At 35.1% G+C, this 25898-nt stretch overlaps 1 protein-coding gene across 5 annotated transcripts in view; it reads right to left on the bottom strand.

The window, feature by feature from the left end:
* The window catches only part of STS (steroid sulfatase), a 104344-nt gene that overhangs the window by 46885 nt on the left and 31561 nt on the right, over window positions 1-25898 (bottom strand). For all 5 annotated transcript variants that reach the window (XM_086880150.1, XM_086880151.1, XM_023918340.2 and 2 more), the window contains 2 exons: window positions 22618-23041; window positions 14698-14834 (listed from right to left, as the gene is read on the bottom strand). In XM_086880150.1, the coding sequence (XP_086736276.1) occupies window positions 14698-14834; window positions 22618-23041 (561 nt within the window). The remainder of the gene's footprint in view (window positions 1-14697; window positions 14835-22617; window positions 23042-25898) is intronic.

Here is a 25898-nt window from a genome sequence, read left to right on the forward strand (position 1 = left end):
TCAGTAGCTATTTCCTTATTAGTATTTAAATTAGCTAATAAATGCATTGCTTTAAATTTACTTTTAGACCTTACATCTGTTGAACATAGGTCTATGTATTTCTAATGTAAATCTTGAATTTTAGCCTGCTAAAAATGCTAAAATATGAAAGATGGTCATGCAATTTTAGGAGGGTCCATTGCATTTGCATTTTGCATGACAGCTGTGATAACTTTTTGGGTAAATTTGCATCTTCATTCCGCACATATCGAAGATGCCATTTCACACATACAAGTAAGATGAATAATTAAAAAGACATTGTCTCATTTCCCACTGAGGTCTCCCATGTTTTCTTCCAAATTATAAAAGGGATTCCTTTAGGTGTGACCTTGGCAAAATGTAGTGACAACTGAGGGATACCATTCAATTTCGAATTAGACTGTCAGGTGAATTTAAGGCTTCAGGTATTTGACCATTCCAATATATGCCAATTGTGATTAATTGCATAAATGGAGAATCATAAAAGAAACTCTTTCCTATGTCTTCAAAGGTTTAAACATTTATTAATGTCAGACTAAGTTTTAAATTGAATATGTATGTGGTCCCACAACCAAATGCATAATAACAACATTTTGCCAGATTAATCTTTGAAGAATTATGAAGAATTTAAAGCAGGGAAAAAAATTTAACCCCCCATTTTAACCCTCTGCACTTTTCTAAAAAATTCCAAGTATTTTCCAGTTGTTTACATCACTTTTATAACTTTTATTAAGTAAAATTCAAACTGTGAAAAATTGGCTGACATTAGAGCATAAGCATTTATTGTCTTTTTAGACATCTATTGTCGAAATTTTTTAATCTTTGCTGAATTTGGAAGCAGGTTTTAAACACTTGCTATAAATTGAATTCCATATAGTTAAGAGGATTTTTATCAAGATTGAATTATACTCATTATGAAATCTCAATAAATTTATTTTCCTGGTTTTCTGATTTTAACTGTGAAAATCTAATCTAACATGGAAGTAGGTGTGCATTAACTTACCCCCAATACACCTTTTTTTTCTCCTAGACATGAGGATCACAATGCACACTTTTTAATTCACCTACATCTCTAACTTCTGAGCCTAAGTGCTACTCAGACACCCAAAGCCTACTGTGAAATCACCATCTCAAAAATGTTACTTGATAATGAATCTCTGTACAGACACTCTTACTACTAATAAGAAAGCAAACCTGACTATGAAAATTGTCTCAAGGGAATTTTCCACTAATGATACAGACTCTACTGTGTCTTCTCTAGATGACATTCAGAATTTAGGAAAAAAAATACAAACACATTGAGAACCACAAATTATGTATGATTTGGTGATTTTTCCTCTGATATAGATATGTGTGTTAAACATGAAAAAATATATGGTGACTTAAATTCCAGAGGATCCTTTCTGCAGGGATGGCAAATCATTTTTCAGGTCATACTCATTGATGATAGATTACTAGCTCAAAAAGAATACTCACTATCTCATGAAATGGCACTTTGATTCCTCAAATCATCTAAGTCCTCTTGAAAAAGTAGTCACAGCCTATTCAAAAGGAGTTTTGTTGAAGTTTCAGGGCAGTGTTCGGTACCACAGCAGATGCCTATGAGGAAGAAAATCTGAGCTTTTCTGGTCTGAGGCCTGGAAAGAGAAATATGTAATTTTTGTTTTAAATTGGTTTGGAAATACTTGAGGGCTCTGCTTAGGCCAAGATGTGTTTGACATGGTCAAGTAGAGATGAGAGAGGGCCCTGAGATCATTAGGCTCCTTTATTTGCCTTTTCTCTAATTTCTACTCATTTAATAATAAAACAATAAAATGTTCTGTGTGAAATTACTAATTAATCTGAGTTTATAAAGGTTTAAGACTATGAATGCTATGTGTCATTTTGTTTGTCATTTGTTACAAAAATGGACCAAAGGGTATTTTTATTGTGTGAAGAGAAGGACGAATTCTGAAAGGGCTCTGCCTTGCACCTAAGGATCACAGTGAGATGTGGTTTTAAGGATAAATCTGAAAGCTAAATGTAGACATTATTTTGGGAAGAGAGGAGTTATTGCCAAGGTAACTCTCCAAAGAACAGATGGCAAATAACCACTTGAAGGCCCCAAGCAGCACATTTCTTACTTATGGGAATACTTATGGAAATATCCTATGGATACACAGGCAGGTAGGAGGGTTAGTTCCTCCCTATTAAAGTATGTTTTTATGAACTAATAATTTTTGAACCTATAAAATCAAATTTAAGAATTTGTATATAACCAGATGTCTTTGAACAGGAAATGTTTGGAATCTTCACACTTCACATGAACAGTTCTGTAACGCACTGGTGTTTCAGTATCACATGCAGAGAGAAGTAAGTACAATCCAGCAAACAGATTTCTGCTCTAGAAGGCACTGGAGAAGTATGGGTGACTATACACAGGAATTGATTATCATAATCAAGATTCAACAAGTAAATACGGTAACAGTAGGACAGAGTATTTGCGTGTATTTACTGATAATATATTTACTATACCAGTTCCTCCTATTTAAAAAAGTTATTTTCTACTATTTTACCATGAATTCCTAAAGTTAATTCATAACAAGGGAAGTAATTAAATGTCTCATCAAAAATCTGTTATATTCTGAGAGGTAAATGTGATATTATTGTCTAGTATTTTTTTGCCAAGGAAGTCCTGAAAGTTCTCTTTAACTAGGCCATCTATTTTTTTAGAAGCAGCACCTGGGGTTTATTGCACAAGAAGATTGGCAAACTGCACCAAAATCACACAAAAGTTGGACTGAGAAATTTGGGATATGGAGCTTGACTACCTCAGCTCTAAATAGGCAAGAATATTTAGGATATGTCCTGTAGAAAGGTTTTAGTTGTTGGGTTTGGTTTTTTTTTGTTTGTTTGTTTGTTTGTTTTTTTGGGTTTTTTTGTTTGTTTTGTTTTGTTTTGTTTTAAGGACAGCTGCCAATTTTGTGCCTTATTAAAAAAAAATGCTTCCAAAAAAAGCCGTCATAGCCAAACTTTGCTCATAACACCCTGCTAAGATGTTCAAACTTTGTTCTGTAGGATGTGCTGGTTACATTATGTCTTACTCTGCCCTGATGTTGGTTTGGAAGGGGCCTTCAAAGATCATCTAGTCCAACCTCTCTGCCTTAGGAAGGGACATCTGTCACTAGATCAGGTCACTCAAAAGCTGTCTTTGAACACTTCCAGTGGGACAGCATTCACAACTTTTCTGGGCAACCTGTTCAAGTGTCTTACAACTCTCATTCTCCAATTTTCTTCCCAATGTCAAATCTAAATCTACCCTCTTGCTGCTTAAAACTTTTGCCCCTTGTCCTATCACTACAACCAGTCTTATAATTTATCTTCCTTTATATATTCTCCCTAGAGCCTTCTCTTCTCCAGGCTCTCTCTCAGCCCTGCTCTCTGTCTGTCTTCCTAGAGGAGGTGCTCCAGCCCTCTGCTTATCTTCACCAACCTCTGCTAGGCCAGCCCTGAGGGGCCCACATCTTTCCTGTGCTCAGGACCCCAGAGCTGGATGCAGCCCTCCAGGTGGGATCCACCAAGTGCAGAGTAGCGGGGCAGATTCACCACCCTCATCCTGCTGGCCATGTTGCTTTAGATACAGCCCAGGACATAGCTGGCTTTCTGGGCTGCCAATTCACACTATTGGCTCATGTCCAATTTTTCATTTGCAAAAGGAAAGGATAAATTATATGTGTTTGAATTATAAAAAAATAAATTCAAAAGTGTTCATTTATTACTTGCTTAACGTATGCTGTGACTGTGATTCAAAATCAACTGAACTCTGGATTAGAAGCACTTTGCAACCTTTTATACAGCAGTATATGATACATTGAAATACATTTTCACATTTTCACAAGTAGTAATTTCCTTGACTTTACTAGAAATAATGAGGCATCCTGAACTATTAATTTCTTTGAAACATTAGCATTTGGCATTAAGTTATCTTTGGATTCACAGGAAGACAAAGTTTATATTGTTTTTCTGGGCTAGGCCATTCTTTAAGATTAAAATGCAGTTAAATTTGTATCATTTCTTGTTTCCTGCATTGTTTTAAATGCTATTCAGATTAAGAAATGAAAGTAAGCTTGATTTCTAACCCACAACTATCTCAACCACTGATATACAAGAGCCTTAAGAGCCAATACTTTACCCTCACAACAGTACTATAAAACCATGTAAACTGAAGGGCCCAAGTTAATCACACTTAATTGTAGACAAACTAAGTGTGACATTATAGATGAGTCCATCCAGTAGTTTGCTAAAAGGCCACTTGCTGAAAAAGGAAGATTCCTCTCTTCTTCTCCTCTTACACCTTCTTTCTATTTTCTTTGGAAGCTGGTTAGGAAAAAAAAGAGATAAGGGAGAGAAGGATGTTCTGCCTCCCCTCTTGTGGACTCATAAGGCTGCAAGATCCAGTAAAGCTGTGGAATATAACTTCATGCTGGTCTAAGGCAAGAATTTGATTATCATGGAGTCTTTTTGTGCTCATCCCAAGTAAGCAACTCAGCCCTTAGGGGTCAGGTGTTCCTTTGGATATTGAGCTTACTACTGTAATACAAAATCAGTTCAGTGTTCTCAGGGTTACTAAAACGTGTTCTTCATAAGGAAATGTTATAAAGAAAGTTTCATGGGTAGGGAGAGAGAATGATTTAAAAATAGAAGTGTGTATACAAAGTCAAAAGAAAGCAAAAACAAAAAGAAAGCATTCAAACAAATAAAAAATAACCTGAGTATACTGTGAAACACTCAATCCCTGCCCCACATCAGTATTAAAACATCAGTATTAAAGAATAATGATAGGAAAGAAAAATAAAAATTCAGTTTCAGTTTTTCTTAAACAGCATCCTCAATTAAAATAGAAATGCCTTTTTTTACAATCAAGTGGTGAGAGAAAAACCTGCAGAGAAAAATTACTTTACCAGCCTTCCTTTCACTAATCACTGCATCATCACTCTACTACTTCCCCTAGCCATAAAAAATTAACAATTTATGTAACTATTATATTTTGTTATTATACAGAAAGAAATAAAAAGCTTTCTTTAATGCAATATAAAAAACTGTTTTTTTAGAAAAATAATGATCTTTAGTAGTATTACCTCTCTTCCTATTATATAGTGTGGTTGTTTTAGCAGTCAAGTTTACCACTGAAAAATTACCAGCCATAATTAATAAAAAGGCAGTTCAACAAACCTCATCAATAAGAGATTATTACCACGTGGAATATGAGCCTTGTGCTTCTGCAGTATGAAATTCTGCATGGAAATTCACTAAAGGGAACCAGTCTGTCGATGAACACTACAGAATCGATATTGTCATAAGCTTTATTGTATGATTACTGCTTTCACTCAGAATTAGCTCAGCTATTTTTAAGCAGCACAGTCTCAAAACAATTAACATACATTTCAAAAGAAGCATGAATGAGTTTCATGTCTCTTTCCAAAAAACAACATAGATTATTTTAAAAGAATCTCTAGTATTCTCAGTATCATCACTGAAACTGAAATGCACATGATCAGTTTTAGGTTTTTTTCTACAGCTAATTGATATGCAGCCAGCTATGAAAAAATGGTGAAAGGCTGGAAGACATTCCTTGAATCATCACAGAAACTGTTCATATCATTATAGTTCATATATTGAAAAATATATTTAATTATCCTTAAAAAATACCACTTAGTCCCCAGTACCAGAAGAAAACCTGAATTCCTGAGTCCAGGCGCACATTCTAACAATTTCCAGCCTCCAGCATGGATTGAGACAGCAAAAAAAAATTACTTATCTTTCCCCCTTCCCAAATCCCATGCCATCTGACTTAAATGCTTTACTCTAGATCCAGATGTGGATTAGTGGGTGACTAGCAACAAAGTTATATTTCAGTAGGTAAAACTGAACATCATCACTGTGTCTCAGTTTTTCTTCTGGGAAACAGATTAATGAGATTCCCCTATCTTACAAAGGCTTTGTGAAAATGCTTATTTGCAAGTCTGTTATACACTGTAGCAAACTACTGAACAGAAAAGATGAGAGATGTCAAAGAATCTGTCTTCAAAACAGAACTTCAATAGCATGTGTTAAATAAATCATGAGAATTCATATTTAACAATGAGGAATACACCTACTGTTGAGAAGCTGCTCATTAAGGCACTCTGTGATGAGGAGGTAGGATTCCAATGGGAAAAGAAATGGCATGTAAACATATGTTAAAAAACTGTACCACAAGACACAAGCATAGGAAGAATGTTTTTTTTCTATCTTTGAGTACTTGACTTCATAATCTTACAATATTCACTTGTGCCTTCTGCATGTTCGTATGCATTTCTGGGCTGTATCAGGTATGTTAAGGTACTGGGTAATCCACTACAAAACTATCTGAAGGTACAAGGAAGAGGCATGGATGAGAAGATTCAAACACCCAGATTAAAAATCCTTGACATTTTCAGTTTCTCTGTTCTTTAGTTTCATGTTAAGGCTTCTTTCATAGACATGCAACTACTACCAGCAACATCCTTCTCCTACTAGTACAGTCACATTCTTTATAAAACCATGATCACAAGCTCTATAAATACCTAAAGAGATATGGTTCTAAGTGTCCAACTATTGAAGAAAAACGATGACAAAAGTCATGTTCCTAATTCAGGGATGAAGGTTAAAGACTGACAGCAGTAACACTTCTGCCAAAGTAAGTGAAGTCTATCATCCTGATCCCTTGCTCTGGATGACTGAATTACTAAATTCCTGTGGAGATTTTCTAGCACAGTGTAAATGTAATTTTTCCTAAAAGCTCCACAGTATCTGTGCTAAAAAGGTTGCTATGCAAAGGCACTCGATGAGCAAAACCTTTAACAGCTTCCTTAAAATTGTTTTTCCACTCTGTATTTTGGAGATTATCGACAATTTGAATAAAGTTAGCCCCATTTTGTTTCCTTATTGCAACCTTTATCTGAGTATTCATACTCAGACCTGTGTCCATATTGACCTGTATTCCCACAGGTCAATTTTGGCTTAAATCTTTGCTTAAAAACATTTTTCTGTGTTCTTAATCTACTAATAATGGCTTTCTGCACCCACCTTAATCAAGGAGCAAAATCCAACCATACCATTTATATGTAAAATTAAACTTCAGAGGTAAAGGTTAAACAAAAGGTTGGTTGGACATTTCATTAGAGGATTCCTATCCTCCTTAATTGGATTTATCCTCATTGCTTGGAATCATCAGGATTCTCTATTATTTCTAGTTTACCTAAAACAGGCTTTGAGCTCTCTATTACTAATGGAAATTAGCTTGTCTAAGAGTAATGCTAATTTTTTTCACTGATTGCAGCATTTTGATCTAACACAATGTAAGATGTCATGTCACTGGTTTTGTACTAGACCAAATTTTAAGAGTTTCAACAGAAAGCCTTTACTTTTTGGAACATTACATGATTACATTTTTGTAAAGAAAAATGCACAGTACCCTATCACACATTGTTTTGACAATTTAGCTTCTGCAATATCAGATGTAAATGAAACTTCTTAGGCAGCTGGCAGAAAATTTTAAACCACACAACACTATTACCACAAACTACATTATATTGAATTTTTCCATCATGGAGTACTAGGACATTATTTGAACATGACTGATTAAAAAGTGCTACAGAAATGGCCACTTAAGATATGCCTTTTAATCTTGTAAATAGTGTTCTGAGAAGGAGCTTTCCTGTATACAAAGATGTGATATAGAAAAAGGAAACTGTACCTAAGGAGGATTAGGTAGATCAGGAGGCTTATCATAGTGGAAACAGGAGTTTTTCATCACCTAGTCACCTCTTAAATTTGGTCCCATTCAGTAGTGACTGAAAGTCATTGCTGCTTAGTGACATATGAAATGGGTTTGGGTTTTAGAGCAGATTGTAACTGGAAAGCATCCATATCATCAAAGGCAGAACCACAAATGTTTTTAATCTGCACCCACATTGACAATTTTCCCAGGTGTGACCTAAAGAATGAATGTGCTTCAAGAGCTTAACTACTGTCTTAGCTGAGGAAACAGTCTCTTAATGCTAGGATAAGAGCAGAATGGCAAGACAGGGTGGGAAAATTCTATCCTAGTCACAGAGCACCTGCATTGGCTGAATACCTTCTTCCTCAGAGGTGCTGGCTGAACATCTTTTATGATAAGAAAACCAGACTAATATTAAACCTTACAGATTTGAGATGTACACCAGTATACATTCAGAAAAGCAAGGTCAAGGAAGGCACCATCAGCATCAGGCATCTATCTCCAGATTTTTAATTCTATTTTTAAGCTCAGCAACAGCATTATGTCACATTCATTGTAGCTGGATAAGATCAGTGCTTATCTTCTGCTTCTGATCATGTGGCATCATTCTACTCTGTTTATCTTTTAAATCAATGTTGCACTGTTACAAATGACTACATGAGGTGAAAAGCCATGATAAATTAGGCTTGTCTTGCTGTGCAGGATCTTTTCTTGGGAAAAGTAAATAAAATTAAGGATAGCTGATTCATTATTTTCCTCAAAACAATAGAAATTTATCATTTTCTTTCTCATATTATTAATAATTACTATTTTTATTTTTCATATATAATATGAGCATGATATATATGTATAATACTAATATATATAGTATGAGTATAATTCAGAATTCTCAGAAGATTTGTGGTACATTTTTAGGTTGTTCCTTATAGAATAAATTCCTAAATAGAGTTTCAAAGTATACAAACACTGCAAAGTGATACAAAGATGTGAGAATTCAAAATAACAATCTCTAAAAATTATATGTAAAAGAAGAAATATTGATTTCTGATGTAATTTAATAATATTAATACTTGTCTTCTAAATACATTATGTTTTCAAAAGCAACTTTTGTTTTGTTTCTGAAAGCACTATTTTCATACAGATGAAAATGAATGTGAAGTGGTGGTACATCTATTACTAAAAAAGAGAAAGATGTCACAGGGATCATTAAAAATAGTTTATATTAAATTTAGATGATTTTCACTTGGACCCTTCATTTACATCATTCCAGAGCAGAATAAAGATTAAAAGTAGAGGATGGGATCAAGTTCACATATTTAACTATTTAAACATGCACAAATTCATCAGATAAAAGGTATGTAGGGATTTAGTTTTCATCATCTCACAATTGGGTGATATAAAGATTAGGAACCACAGCTTAATCCTGCACATATTACTGATATAATCTCTTTTATAACACTAGGAAATCTCATTAGGGAATAAATAAATAAGATGTTTTTCAGAAAAGTCTGGAGCTGGCTTGGTGGAGCTTCGGCCCTTCTTTTCCTTCCTGAAAGTTCTGTGTGAAGCACAATTCTTAACAATGATAACAGTGGAATCAAAGAAAAACAGTTGAAAAGTGGTCTGATTCTGAATCTTACTAGATTGTACCCCAGCTTTCCTTCCTCAGTGAAGTAAGTATACTTTATACATCTGCTTTGCTGCACTTCAGTATAAGTTACATGTTGCCCCAGAGAGTTGTGTTGCAGAGTATTGCAAATACTTCAACCTGTCATAAATGTTCCTCATGTAAAGTTCAATATCTTCAGATATCTAAGGTTTAATTACATAGTTACTTTTTTTTTTTTTAGTTATTATTATTATTTTATAATATATAATTATATATATTATTTTGTTGTAAGGGTTATTATTTCCTTGTAAGGAAAATCTACTCAAGATGTCATTAGTATCCTCAAAATTTGTCAATCACTATAGTAATAGAGAATCACAAAATGGTTCAGGTTGGAAGGGACCTTAAAGATCATCTAGTCCAATCTCCCTGCCACATTGCTCAGAGCCCTGTACAACCTGACCCTGAGCACTGCCAGTGATGGGACACCCACAGCTTCTCTGAGCAACCTGGTTGTGTCTCACCACCCTCATCACAATCACTTTCTACTTGCTAACCTAAACCTGCCTTCTTTCCATTTAAAACCACTGCCTCCTGTCTTCTCAATACAGGCATTGGCAACAAGTCTCTCTCCACCCTTTTTATAGGCCCCCTTTATATACTGAAAGGCAGCAATAACCCTGGAACCTTTCCCTCCCTAACAATCTCAGCTCCCCAAGCTAAAGAACCTCAGCTCTTCCAGCCTTTCTTCAGAGAAGAATGTTTCCAGACCTCTGACAACTTACGTGGTTTTCCTCTGGACTTGAATGCATTACTTCAGGTGGGGTCACACTAGAGAAGAGCAGAGGAGGAGAGTATCATGACAGTGTCTTGCTTCTGTTTGCTTCAGAGGTCCTTTGATCCTCTGCACTGACTTTTAAATGTTGTACTTGATTTTGTTTCAAATATGATTTGACTTCAGTGAACAGATTTTTTTTGTTTTCTCCAGCATCTCACAGAAACAGAATGATTGATGTTGGAAGGGACCTCTGGAGGCTACCTTGCCCAAGCCTGCTGCTTAAACAGGGCCACTTGGAGCCCTGGACCATCTCCAGACTCCACTACCTCTATGGAAACATGTGTTGGTGTGTGATCATCTGCAGAGGAGAAAAGGTTTCCCTGATATTCAGAGGAAACCTCACATGTTTCAGTTTGTGCCCATTTCTTCTTGCCACTGGGCACAAATGATAAGAGCCTGGGCCCATTGTCTTTGCACCCTTCCTTCAGGTATTTATATAGGTCAATAAGATATTCTCTTTTCCAGGCTGAGTAGGGCTTCAGTCCCAGCTCTCCCAGGCTTTTCTCTTAAAAAATGCTCTAGTCTCTATTATAACCCTTTTCTGGACACTCTTCAGTAGTTCTCTATCCCTCTGGTATTGGGAACATATCGAGCTATACTCTTCCTATAAAATTCTATAAAACCTTTTAAGATATTTCAAATAAAAGTTACATATAAGAGGCTTTGGGATCCCTTTCCCTTTCCCTTTCCCTTTCCCTTTCCCTTTCCCTTTCCCTTTCCCTTTCCCTTTCCCTTTCCCTTTCCCTTTCCCTTTCCCTTTCCCTTTCCCTTTCCCTTTCCCTCCCTTCCCGCTAACTATGACTGTAATATTTTCTTGTAATTTTCTTGTAATATTAACTTGATCCTAAGGTCAAAAGATTATGGGAGAGAGGCAGCTAAGTTTTTTCAGCTTTCAGGGCATTCATATAATAAAGACATCCAGACAAGGCCCTCACTTTACATTTACCTAGCCTGTGCCAGACTACAATTTCTGAGACTTTTTTGTAATTAAGCCTTTCAATTGGGATTATGTTACAAAGGAAGACGTGGTAGGTAGTTCTGCTACTGCTAACAGAATAATAACCAGCCATTTGCAAAAATGGTGTTGGATTAGTGTGTCTTCACACAGCTTGCATGCAAGTCTACAGGGGGCTCCAAAACTCTTTGCAGCGCTGTTTTGGATTAAATTAGCATAATGCAATTTACATCAAAAACAATTTCTAAACATATCCATTTTTCTTCCTATACTCAATCAGGAATGAAGGAATGAAAGAAGGGAACAGAGGAAGGAAGAAAAGGATGATAGTACATTCATTGATTCATTCATCATTTCTTTTTCCATTTTTAGACTGTTGAGATAATTTCATCTGCTTTCATATGAATTATAATTAATAGCATTAATAAGGTGCTTAGTCTGCATTGAAAGAAAATTAATATTATTAGCCAGAGAATAATTCTCTAAGGCATGTCACATGCAGTGACATTATAACTGTGAATTCTTTCAACATTGAATTCTGTTATACACATATCATCAGTATGAAAAAGCAATAGACATACATGGTCCCAAAGCTTATCAAGAGGCTTTGTATTTTAGATTTTTGATGTAGATTGTAATAATACTATTCAGTATTGGTTTAACAAGTCACAAACAAGAAATATTCAAAGAAGTATTTTATTCATGTGTCTTTTGGGCTTTTCTCCTCCTAATATTACGATTGCCTTACAAATAATTATCCAATTTGGTATTGATTTTCAATAAATAAACAAATGAAAATGGAATAATTTCGTTTTAATTCTGAGTCTTGAGTGGACTTTTCCTTCTTACAAGTAAAGCTTTTGCTTTCTCCCTTGAAAATGGCACCTAAGTCTTTCTGATTCCATCTAATCTCTCAAATGAGGAATAATGTTTCAGCTGTATTTCATTGTTCAATCTTTATGTTTTTTTCATCACTGGTACCTGGCAATACTTCTACTTCCAACTTCTACTCTTTTCTACTCCTTTTTTTTTAAGTCATCCACAAGAGTCTTCCACAACATGTCTCAGTCAGCAGAAAACACTGTAAATTTCTTTTAGAACTCAGTCTTGGTGTATTTTTTCTGCCAAAGATGAAAGATTTCTGATGTTGCTCTATAAAGTGGTTTTCAATGCACTCATATTTTTTTCGTGTGCTGTGTTGTCTTTACTTAGAAAGTCTTGCATATTGTTATATCTGGGTATTTTGTTCTTACTGCTTTTGTGAGCTACATTCACCTGTACATAAATACTAATTCCTGTCAAGTGAATGACAAAACCTCCATTTTTGAAAAGCTTACAATATTCACTTTTTCATCTTTTCTAGACAATTTTATTTTTAACTTTTCTACTGTAGCATCTTCAGAGGCCTTTCCAAGAGCATACTGATTACTGACATCAGCAGTACAGTGAATCAATCTACTTTCTCTGATGAAGCTGATGCACTAAAACTGGACTTTTCAATGGAGGTTAATGGAAATAAGTATTCCCTTCAACTGAAAAAAAGAAAAGCTATATTATTCCTCCAGATTCATTTGGAAATGACAGCCATAACTTTTTTTTTTTTTTCCATCAGGCTAATAATGGAGAAGAAAGCAGCAGAGGAACTAAACACATTTTCTACATCCTGGAGCAAATATGTCATCTCTCATCAGCAAGATCTTACCAGACATAAGCAAAACTGAGTAAACAGATCCCAACTGAGAAAAAAATTGTTACTTTTATGCTAGTAAATGTCAGCTGTGGATCTGTTTCCTGATCAAGCTAGCTCTACTGCCCCTGCTGCTCCTGTAACAAACAGGAAAGGACAATACATGCAGAATTGTGTATCTCTCTAAATTTGTTCTAATTTACTATTTACTAATTATCACCATTAAATTATCACCATTATATCTCTGATTTATCTGAAGCTTTTTAAATAGCATGCTTTTGCCCTACAGTTTTGACACTTCTCCTAAAAGCCTGTGGTCATTCTGGAAAAGAGCAGTGGTTTTCAATCTGTTACCACCTCTGCATCACTAAATAGCCTGAAACAGCAGCATGTCAGCTACCCTGCTTTCCAACTTGCTGTTTAAACCCTAGAGACACTCTCTGGGACAGTAAGGAAACTGCAAAATGCAATGGCAGCAGCAAATAACCAATTAAGCTGGAATAAGCTAAATATTGTGCAACAGAAAAAGAAACAGGAAATAAAGACAGTAAAACCAGCTAATGCCCAGCAGATTGCTACAATGTGGATGCAAACATAAATTATAAGACACTATTCTTTTATCTAATGCAAGTACTCAATTGATCAAATGCTGCTGGCCACTGATAGACATGGTAAAGTTTCAGATACAACTGGAAAAAAACAAAACCTGCTGTCTCTTTACCAAACATGATTTACAAAAGAGTGGTGTTCTGTTATATCCTATACTGAAAATCCTTCCTAAGCCCATTACAGTTTCCTACAACAGTTTTCCCTATTCCTGTAAATACTGCAATAAGTACATTACAAATCACTAACTATGCTGTGCTGCCTTTTGCCCAGTATTTCTGCAACTAGGCTTCTTGATGCAAAATATGCAAAGAATACATGTTTAACTGCACATGCTGGCATAATTTATGTAGGCACCAAAGCTAAATATCTGTTTATAGCAACTTAGTCAGAAAGCTTTCTTGAAGAAAGACAATTTGCATTGACTTGTACTGAGAAGAGAATCAACTTGTGGTATACAGGAAGAAGGACCATAAAGTCACCTTCAGCGCTTATAATACTGCTGTTCTACCATATGATTATTTCCAAATATGAACTGTTACTTGTTTTCACAGGTGATAATATCTGGAATCAGAGAAACACTTCCATACAGCTAGAGATACAAGAAACCTGTTGAAAGATTCAAGGACCAATTCCTCTCCAGCCTCAGAGAGATTGGAAGGCTCTGAAAGACAAATTCATTGTTTTTGACTATTCTCCATAAATAGAAGTGGACCGCATCTTAGTGATTTCAGTAATTCAGAGAACTCATTGAAACAATTAGCAAATTACTTTTGTTATACAATTCATTTGAAAATATTTTGATCCTGCTATCACATGATCACTTTTTAAATTAATATATTGTTTTATAAGGATAATCTGAATAGGCCAGATGCATTCTGGAGCTCAGAGGGTTGGATTTAACCACTCAGCTTCAAAAATCCACAGTTAGATGTCCACATCTCTGCTACGTCCATGCTATATAGACCACCCACACAGTCAGAGGAGGGAATGGGCTTTTGTAGGATACAATAAATTTGGCAATAAAGTAGATATTGCAAAAACTCAGATTATTGTGCTTTCTAAATGACTGTTTCTTTCCCCTAAGTCTAAAGGACAAGTATGACAGATATACTGTAGACACAAATGGCTGGTCTCAATTTGGTGAAGATAAACACAAGTCATCATGAATTCCTTCCACTGCTGTTAGAAGCGTTTAACATACCTACACTCCAGTCCATTTCCTCCACTGCATCACCATATAACCCATGCTTGCTCTTTCCTTTGAAACTTTCTGAAGCATATAGAGCAGTATGGACATGAAGATAAGAGAGGACAAGAAGAAATGGTGTACCAGTGTTCCTGGAAAACAAAACAAACCAAAATAATAAACCCTTAGTATATTTTATAATGAGATTTCTACAAATAAACCTTTCTTCAATAGAGTTAAAATAAAAGGTTCCCTGTCTCCCCGTAAACAAACAAACACCAAAACAAAACAAAAAAAGGTAAAAAAGAATACTGTAATTGATTATAGGGTCATTCTGAATAAACACACACCCAGTAAAAATGCTATGCTTTTACTGAATTGAAAGCAAAAATTAATGAAAAAATCTATCTAAATACTATTTGCTATATATATTGAAAAGGGACTTGTTTAAAGGTAGGAATCTAAATGTTTCTGAACACAAACACCTCTTATCATTTTACAAGTTTATTTTTAAAAACCTGAATAAAATTTCTGTTCAAAACATACCCTCAGCACTACATATCTATGTGAAAACACAATATCCTTCCTCACAAAGTCACGTGGAAGCTGATCAACTAAACTGTTATGGGGACCTGGGTCTTTATTCTGGACTAAGGTATATGACCAAATCTCTTTTCTTTCTAAGCTCTGTATGTATATGCATGTGACTACATAACCTCGAAGTCATAGCAATATGAAAATTTGTCTTAGCAAAGTAACGAACAGTCTCAATTGTCTTCTATTTTCTTAACAGCTACAAAAGAAAGAGTGCCATAAATAGACTGTAAATTTTGCTGTTCATGTGATCTGTCAACACAATATTTATGATCAGTTCCAGCAGACTGTGAAAGCACAGCTCAAACAAGTACTTCTTGCATTATTTATACTACTTTACTTAAAATTGTGCCGTACTAGCCAAATTTACTGCTATATGCTCTAGAAGCATTTGCAGTATTTGCATATTGCAAATAGCAGCCGAACCACAAAAGCACTACCCACAAAACTTGTCTGGATCTCACCTTAGAGCACACAGCTAATTGCAGACTACTTTTAGTTTTATTTATCATATTTTCCCTCACAAAGCTGTGGTGGATAATACCTGTGATTCACATCAGCATCAAAGGGAGACAATGTATTTCCTCAAGCAGTTGGTTCAGCCATCCTTTAAAGAGAGGAGGCCCAATACAGACATGCTTGTAAAACCCATTTCTTTAAAATGAACAAAAAACATCCTAACATTTTTAGAACTTGAAAGCAAAGTCTTTCAGTCAAAGAGATTAATGTGATATCAATTCTTTCCTCTTAAAGAAAAATAATTAAGTTTAATATAGTATATTTATGATCTATTTTTCCTCTCTCCTTGGTTTGATCTGTTTTGTCACAACTTGCACGGTTAAAGCTTTTTTTCTACTGGCACATACAGTAGTAAATAAACACAAAATAGGAAATTTTTATCCATATTACTCATTTGATAAGTGTTTTCTTGATGGGAATTTTTCTTCATAAAAAAAATCTCCCCTTTTTAAGGAAACTCAGAAGAAATATGGAAAATAGATAAAAAAATATTTTAATTCTCTTACAAACATTTGTGCATTAATCCTCTATGACCTTTTTAATATAAAGTACTGATCCAAAAAATTTAAGACAATGTTTTTCATAAAATATACACTTTCCATGAAGTTGTTTGTTGCTATTTGAAAGGTCATATATGTGAGAAATTTTCACAATTGTAGCAACAAATAAGAGGAGATCCCTGAGTCAATTAAAAAGGCTGAAAATATCACCAATTGAATTAAAAAAAAAAGACATATACTTTAAAGTTACATATTTAATATATACATAAATGTAATACTGACCTTTCACTAGAGAATTTTACTGCAAGCCAGATGATTTTTGTTTTACAACTTACATTTTTTAATGCCTGGGATTACTATTGACTTTTTCCTTAGAAAGTTCACTGAATTGAGAATAATATACAAATTCTAGGGTAAAACACCACAAAAATTATTTTGTATTTTTAATATTGCCACCTAAATTTAATTTTCATGCAAACTACCTTGTTCTAATGCCATAGAGACACTGCATTCTCATAACTGCCTACTTGCTTTGCTAAAAGTATCAATAGCTTCCATTACAAATGTTATTTTCAGGAGGTAATAATTCAAGTTTGTTTGTTGTTTGTTGAACTCACAGAAGATCTAATTTTCATGAAGAGTCATCAAATCAATGATTGATATGGAAGGGCACTACATCATTCTCTTTTTTCCAACTAAAATTGACGGCTTTTGATTGACACCTTGCTGTTGGGTGGAGAAGTGTCTCACCTATTAATATCCTATAAAAGATCAGAGGCAGCTATTTATCTCCTGCCAAAACACTTTGAGAAGAATCACAACTGAATACCTTTACTCTGACCTTGAAAATGGAATGACAATACCAGCTAGTAGGCAGGAGAGAAATTTGACAGTCATGGCCTAACTACTGAACCACTTCAAAAAACAGCTCTTTCAAAATGTATTTCCACTACCTTTTACACAGCCCAAACACAGAGAATCTCTGTTTCAAAAGATTTGAGATTTTTAATCCTCACATGAGTCACACAGTTTTTTTCAATTTATCAAGTAGCTAGAGAGATTACATACATCTGACATAAGATATTGTTCAGGGTGTTTTTAATGGATCTTGAAAACATCTTAAAGCATCACATTGCTGGTGACTCCTCTGCATTGCTGAGTACTGGGTTATTGGGTTATTCTTTTTTTTTTATTATTGTGGGGCTTTTTACACTAATCAAGGATTCACTTCATTAAACCTTCTTGTTCCTGCAGGAGGAAAAGCCAAATTTTGTCCTAGTTGTCAAAGCAGGATTTTGTTTCGTTCTAACTGCTGATGGTGCTAAAATTCTTGTTAGTCTGAATGAATCCATGAATGAAAGTTTCTGTCCTGCTCTTTTAAAATACACACCTTCAAACACAGATGTCATATCTTCATTTTTTTTTTCAAAATCAGAAAGAGAACTCCAGACTACCTGGGAATAATTTATCAGAACCAGAAATGGTGTTGAAAAGGTAACAGAGAGAAAAGGAAAATGTAAATATATAGAAAATCCGACTCTTTGTAGTAGATATTAAAAGCAGGATTTTAGGATTGGTTGCTATTATATCTGCATTTTTGAAATAATTCTTCCATGCCAATAGACACGACACTTCTACTTTTCCAATTTAATGTCTTCGTTGCTTCCTTTAAATATTTAAGGTAAAGAATTCATACAAGTTTTTATTTCCTTTCTATATAACCTTTTCTCTCCCCCTCCTAAAAAACATTTTTGTAAGTATGGAGAAAAAAAAATAAATTTATCATCTAGTACAAATTAAACTTATTACTAAACCCTCTCATCCACAAAGCTTTGTAGTCCAGTATACAGATCTACTTCTGTTTTAGAAGTGTTCTATTGACCATTCAGTCTTCCACTCACTCCTAGAACTAGGGAGGTCCCTAATCATTCTTAAATGATCTAAAGATTTAGTAAAGCCCTATATGAACCCACACCTGTAACCTTCTTGTTCAAGAGGCATAATCAGAGCTCTGAGAGAAAAGGCATGAAGGTCCAGTAGCGTTGTTACAGCTTTTAAGTTACAACATTTTTAAATATATATATGTGCACATATACATAATATGTATACAGAGATATACAATCTCTGGTGTATAATTTTTATTTTTCAGTAAACTATAAGGAATATTCTTGTAGGATTCACTTGATTTGAGAACTGTAACTTCAGTACATGACAACTATTACATCTTAAGACCTAGTGATATATGGAAAAACTCTAAACCACAGTCTCCTAGAGTAGATAATAACAAACTGCAATAGGTGTTGCAACCGTGTTTCAAGGACTAAAATAGAATAAAGATAAAATTTATAATTTATTAACTGTTATAATAAAATTTTGAAAATTATGCTTATGCAATCTATGACTGGCAAACCTAAGCAAGAAAATTCTTCAATTTCAACTTCACCACAGCTTTTAAATATAATGATGTTTGTATTTAAATACTGTTTTCCAAAAACTAGATTTCATTAGACTTTTAAAAAAATATTAGTATCACTTGCGATCAGGTATAGAAATTTCTCAGAGGGGTGTTCTGTATCACAGAGTGGTATTTTTATGTTGTTAATTTCTGATATGCTAGAAATTGGACTCTAGCATTTTGCAAAATTGGACTTTCTGTGCAGCTGGTCATTGAAGGGCTGAAGATGTATGAGTGACAACCACATTGAATTTAACATGAAATAATTAGCATCCATTTGACTTTCAAATACATTGTAATACCAAGAGAACATTCTAATAGATTTACAACATGTAAACACACTTCCTCTCAGGCAAAAGCAATTGGAATTAACATACACAGAGCTGACCTGCTGCCCTGGGGTCCCTAAACCAGGACACCTGCCCACTTACAATTAGGATAAGCAACTAAACTACTACCTATTTTCACACACCAGATCTGACACTTCTGGTTGCATACATTCTTCTCCAGTGCCATTTTTGGGCACTGACTTTTGTATTTACTCTCCTTCTGTCTGTTAAGGAACAAACAAAAATTGTAATATGCATACACTGGACTAAGGAAGATAAAATCCAATAACACCTCTCCAAAAACCAAACCAAAGGAAGTACAACAGAACATAGCTATACACTATGAAGACATTATAAGACTTTAAAAATACAAATTCTAATGATTATATAGAAACACAGGTGGCCATCCAGCAGTCTGAGGTAGTAGTACTGAACACCCCCCTCATTTTGCTAGGAATCAAAAACTCTATCATTTTGTGATCTCTGTGCCCAAACAGCCTCCAGCCACCACAGCACCCACCAGTTTTTCTCTGTTCATAGTGAGTAGATCCAGCAGGGCCCCTCCCCAGGTTGGTTCACTCACCAGCTATGTCAGGAAGTTTTCTTCCATACACTCCAATTACCACTTACACAGTTTACTGTCCACTGCACTACATTTCCAGCTCTGGTAAGCTGAAGTCCCCCTCATGAACAAAGGCCTGGAATTGTGACACTTCTCCCAGCTGCTTATAGAATATTTTGTCTTCCTCTTCATCCTGTCTGGGTGGTCCATAACATACTCCCACCATGGTGTCTACTTTGTTGGCCTATCCTCTGTTTCTTACTCATAAACACTCAAACTTATCACTACCATTATTAAGCTCTGGACAATCAAAACACTCCTTTACATAAAGGTCTACCCCACTGCCTCTCCTTCTTTGCATATTCCTTCTGAAGAATTTGATGTTTATGCATAGTAAGAAGTCACAAAACTGAAAATTACTGAAAAACAGCTAGGAAAGAGAATGTCTGGAATTCCATTACCTGGAATCTGAAGAACTTATAAAGGTAATATAGTCAACAGGTAAAATAAACTTACATAGATAAAATATGGGAAAATTAATATATCTTCATATACATTGTGTGTGTAAATATATATAAATATATATCATAAAAAAAGCTTTACAGAAAATAACAGTGCTGTTGAAGACTGGAGCTTCATAATATATTTATTGTAAAGATATTTAACCAACTAAAGGACATGTGATACCTGATGATATTCAGTTTGGTCATGACATTGAAATAAATCAGTGAAACATTCACAGATGCCCAAAACAGTACCTCTACAGATGCTTTATATACTTGTAAACAATGGAAGAATATACCAATGTATAGTTAACATACTTGGGCGTCTTTTGAAATCACCATATGCTTGGTCACTAAGTAATCTCTCAACAATTTTCAACTGTATTTGTCTGTGTGTTTGTGTGTTTGTGTGTTTGTAATAACAAAGTACTTCACTGTTAAATTAGTTACAATGCATATGAGAGGGCATCTTTATATCTATTCCCATCCAAGAGGAAATAAAGATGATTTAGTTAATTTATAAATACATATGAGAATGTTGATTGTTGGGAACACTTACTTAGTTAAGGAAATTCTTTATAAAAACCATTTTTTTTCAGTCTAATGTGTAGAAACAGTCACATCATATATTCATAAGGATAGAAATTATAAAAAAATTGCAGTATGAGATTGAGATTTTAGATAAATGTTTTTTCTTGCTAACTGCTAGAAGCAGCTGTTCAGTACAGTCATTAAGTCCAGAAAATTTAGCTGCAGATTCTTGGTACATGTTTTCATCCAGCAATGACACCATATGCATGCATTCACAGAAACTAATGCAACATATTTTAAAGAACGGTAATTCAGGGATGTAGAAGTTCAGCCTAACAGTAATTCTATATCTTAGAATATGATTTTACCTCGATTTATTATTTTTTAAAATGCTGCAACTTGTGTCAAAAGTGGTGAAGAAAAATCCATTCACATATTTTTTTCCAGAAGTCAAATTGATTAATTTTTTTTCTCCAAATATATAGATTTCTATTTTAGAATATACAAATGTACACTTTTTTCACTTAATCCCATTAAGCCCTTTGGTGTCAACTAGAGCAAAAATGAGTGAGCAAGAATGAACAATGACTTAGGATGGTTTTGTAAACCCAATGTTTAGGTGGCCCAATACAATGGCTATTAAAAACATTGTTTTCAAAACACCTGTTTGTTTCACAGAATCACAGCATAGGTAAAGTCAGAAGGGACAACAGTGGGATCATCTGGTCCAACCTCCCTCAGGGTCATCCCAGAGCACATGGCACAGGATTATGTCTAGACAGTTCTTATCTCCATATATCTCCACCATAGGAGAGAGTTCCATATAGTTTTTATCTCTTATATCTCCACCAAGGGAGACTCCAAAACCTCTCTGGTTAACTGTTCCAGGGCACTGTCACCCACACAGTAAAGAAGTTCTTCCTCATATTCAGGCAGAACTTCCTGTGCATCAGTTTCTACCAACTGCCTCTTGTCCTTGCTTGGCATTACCGAGCAGAGCTCCATCCTCTTGACACCCTCCCTGCAGATACTTATGTACAGTGACGAGGTTCTCTCTCAGTTGTCTCTTCTTGAGACTGAACAGGCCCAGCTACTTCAGCCTTTCCTCATAAGAGATGCTTCAGTCCCTTACTCAACTTTATTGCCCTCTGCTGGACCTGCTCAAGGAGCTCTATGTCTCCTCTGTCCTGAGGAGCCCAGAACTGGACACAGCACTTCAGATGTGCCTCAGCAGGGCAGAGCAAGGGGGCAGGATCACCTCCCTCTACCTGGTGGCAATGCTCTCCCTAATCCCTCCCAGGATCCCATTTGCCTTCTGGGTCATAAGGACATGGCTGTCTCAGGGACAACTTGTCAACCAGGACCCCCAGGTTCTTCTCCATAGAGCTGCTTTCCAGCAGGTCACTCCCAGTGCCTGTCCTGGTGCCGGGGTTATTCTGTCCCAGGTGCAGAAGCTAGCACCCTAATTTCTGAAAATCAAATATTTTCAAAATTACTGTCATAAAAGTGGAGTCATCTGAAGTGCCAATATCTTAAAAAATTTGCCATATGAATTCCTTTTAATGGATGCATCAACTCAGTGAGGAAGAACATTTCCCCATTCCAGAAAAGTCATGGATTATGACCCTGAATTGTGCTTTCACAAAACAAAGTCACAACACAAAAGATTTCTCATATTTCAAGTTACATGAAATTCTTAAGAATTAAAGGTTTCCCTTTTTACAGAGAAATTAATTACATACCTGATAGGAGGAAACCAAACAATCATTCCTACCAAAAATACTAACTTCAGCCATCTTTTAAAGAAAAAAATATTACAATCATATATATATATATATAATGACATATTCCTTGTGCCCACTAGCTCACATTTTTTTGTAATTTTCAGAAGCACAGTCATTATAAAATGCCAACATTAATTTACACACAGTTAGAAACCTACCTTCCAATAAACTGCACGGCTTCTTTTGTCAGCCTCTTAGTAAGGTTCTCATAGGACAGTGGCTGCTGGATAATCTGATGGTCCCTCATTAAAAAGCAGTTTAGGTGTCGAAAATGATAGAAGAAAAAAATCAAAATCACAAGTGAAATTGTGATTATTAACAAGAAGTAACCCAATGCTTGGAAGGGTACTTTGAGAAGGCCAATGTACTGCACTATTGCCAAAGACACAATGGCAATTCCAGTGATTTGGATTGGCATGACAAGGTGTTTCTGAACCCCCTTTAAAAACACGCTGCCTTGGCCAGGTTTGCAGTCTCTCAAATTGGTCACGGGAAGGCCATAAAAGTAATCAAATCCATGACTGAGGGGGTGGTGACAGAAGTCATTACTGCTTTCACAGTTCATCCCAAGATGCCACTTTCCTACAATGAGAGAAGGACAGGGAGTGTTCTTGTAGTTAAATCATCAAACTTACTCTTAATGTGCATTATTTCAAACACAAAACCATCACTATCTGACTGATATCCCCCTGCTCCCAGCATTTATTGTGTGGATCCCTATCTTCTATTTAAAATTTCTTTATGCCTTCATCAAAGATTTTTTTTTTTTTTTTTTTTTTATGTCTGCCTCTTCATCTTAGTTAGAAATAGTTTGGCATGGCTATGATGAATATATTAATGCTGAAGAGCATTAAATTTTGAGTAGGCTAGCTGGTCATTGAAGAGCAACAGAGCACTAACAGATAGTTAACTTTGGAAATTAAGCTTTTGTGCATGTGAAGTTGTCATAAAAAATGATATTTTGTAGCAGCTACTGATTGAAGAGGAAGAACCAATATAGATTTACAAAACATCTTTTCTGAAATTTTTCTGGCAAATAATTTGACTTGTTTTAAAAAAAAAGGACAAAAGAAGAAAAAAAAACCAGTAACAAATAGAAAATAAATCAAGAATATGGAAATTATTAAAGCATTTATTAAATGATTGCAAAATCTCTGGAATTGCCAGTATCCCTCAAAATACACATACATACAGTGAGGCTGATTATTTTGTATTTATATATTTCATATACATAAATAAAAAACAACAGTAACAAGTAAATTTCTGTCAAATACTATCCCTCACAGCACTTTATCCCACTAGGAAATCACTCTAATTCTGTGATAATGTTGGACACTGTCTGACACAAGAAATCACTGAGCCTGATTTGCATTATACTAATATAATCTATATTCATGCTGATTATGGTAAGTGTCTAGATAATTTGTTCTATGACTCAGGTACATCCTCTTACCATATGCTTATGCATTGCTTAGCACAACAGACCTAATTGGTAGCTGTTATTTGAATCAAAATGCATAATTATAAAAAAAATTCAAATTCAGTTAAGCTTATTGGGATAGATTATGAACAGAGCTATGCTCTTTGCTCTCAGCAAGAAATTGCTGATAAAAAAAAAAAAAAAAAAAAGCCACGCTGGCCTTGACAAAACAGATGACATTATATACTGCTGGGCCAAAATTTATTTATTTTTCTGAATCAAACACCTAAACATGACCAGCATAATTCAGGGGCTGTAATCAGAAAAGAAATAAAAAAGAAAATCTTCAAACCCAGTAAGACTTCATTCCCCTAAGCTAGTGCAAAGAAATTTGAAATATTTGTTTTAGGGACATCAGAATACACATGGCAGTAAATTAAAAACTGAAAAAAATAGCATATACAGAATTTTCCCCTTTTCCAAACTTCCATCTTTTATGCATCTGTAAGAAAGTCCTGATGTAAACAGTCCTGAACATCTTTTCCTGGGTCTCCAGAACAGCATATTCATCCTGCACTTTTTCCTTCAGCTGTGATAAATGCAGGTACTGCACTACCAAAGAGGGTGAATGTGGGGATCAGTTCTGCTTCCCTTTAATTTCACCAATTAGCTGGATGTTCTTGCTTCTCTTCCACAAGTAACAGAACTGAGGTACAGGATGAAAATGTCATATGCCTAAATTCATCTGTCAGCAAAGGTGGAGAAAAAGCAGAAATCTTGAATCTGAGTGCTTAGTTGAGTCGAGTTGTCCTCATACGTCTCTTGATGGTCTTAAGTTAAAAATAACTTCTGGATATCATCAAAGTAGATATAAAACATTTTCAGGTCTGCTTATTTGCCAGTGAAATGAAGGCCTCTATACCTTTCTCATTCCATCAGAACTTTTCCCTGTCAGATGGCCCCTCACCTGAGGTGGTATTCTGGTTTTTGTGACCAGAATGGTTCTGGTCACTACTTTTGACATGGCCCAGTGAAAATTACTGTGGTCAATTAAAAAAACAAGCAATATACACCATTGTACTGAAATTTCAGACATTATAGTGGTGATATAAAGGGCTAGGTAAGGCTGGAATTCAGATTTTCATTCCAAGCACCCAAAGATGCAGATTTTTGAAAAGAAATGCTTCAATTTTTTTTTTTTTTTTTTAGGTTTGGATGAGTGTCTTGATGGAATAATCATAAAGCCAGATGTATAACAAAGTGAGCATGAAACAACTGCCATCAACTTAGATAAGTGATTTAAAGACAGAGGCTTATAATCATGAACATAAATGATCCTAAGGCTTTCATTTGAATTTTTTTTCCTATTATAAATTAATCTCAAAGCACCTATAATGTAAGAAAATATGACACAGAAAGTCAAAAAAATTAAGCATACTTTCAAGGTCACTTATTATGACATGGAGTGGTTTTTTTAACTGGATCTCCACTACAGCCCAGGATAGAAAAACCTTGCAATAACAAATTAGGACAGGGGGAAATATAGGTCCTATTTTTATCGAAAGGGCTTTAACAAGCACAACAAATTGTTCAATGTCAAGACAAACTTGGACCTCAGAAAAAGATTTGTTGAGAAGCAACTTAAGCCAAACAAGGCAGAGATCAGGTTAGCAGTAGAAGCAACAGAAGCCCCAGTTCAAATTATATCGGCAGCTGTGACGGAATGACACAATTGCCATTCTCAAATGGCTGGGGACGTAGAAGGTTTTGATAGATCCTTAACTGCTCTGAAAAAGCAAGTGATGACTGGGTCCACAATACATGTTTTGTTTCATTCCTTGTGACAATAACCCCTGCCTTGAGCTAGTGCTTGAACAGATTACTATAATGTGCTTTAGATTCTGTGGCTCTTCTGAATCTGAGAGCAATGCAAAATGCTCTCATCTCTTTGCCAAGTGATGCTTCATAGAATGGACACTTCACACAAGCATCATCAGCATTTCACCAGATTCTACCAAG

This window comes from Cyanistes caeruleus, chromosome 3 (genome assembly GCF_971803275.1).
Source record: "Cyanistes caeruleus chromosome 3, bCyaCae1.hap1.1, whole genome shotgun sequence".
Taxonomy (NCBI): domain Eukaryota; kingdom Metazoa; phylum Chordata; class Aves; order Passeriformes; family Paridae; genus Cyanistes; species Cyanistes caeruleus.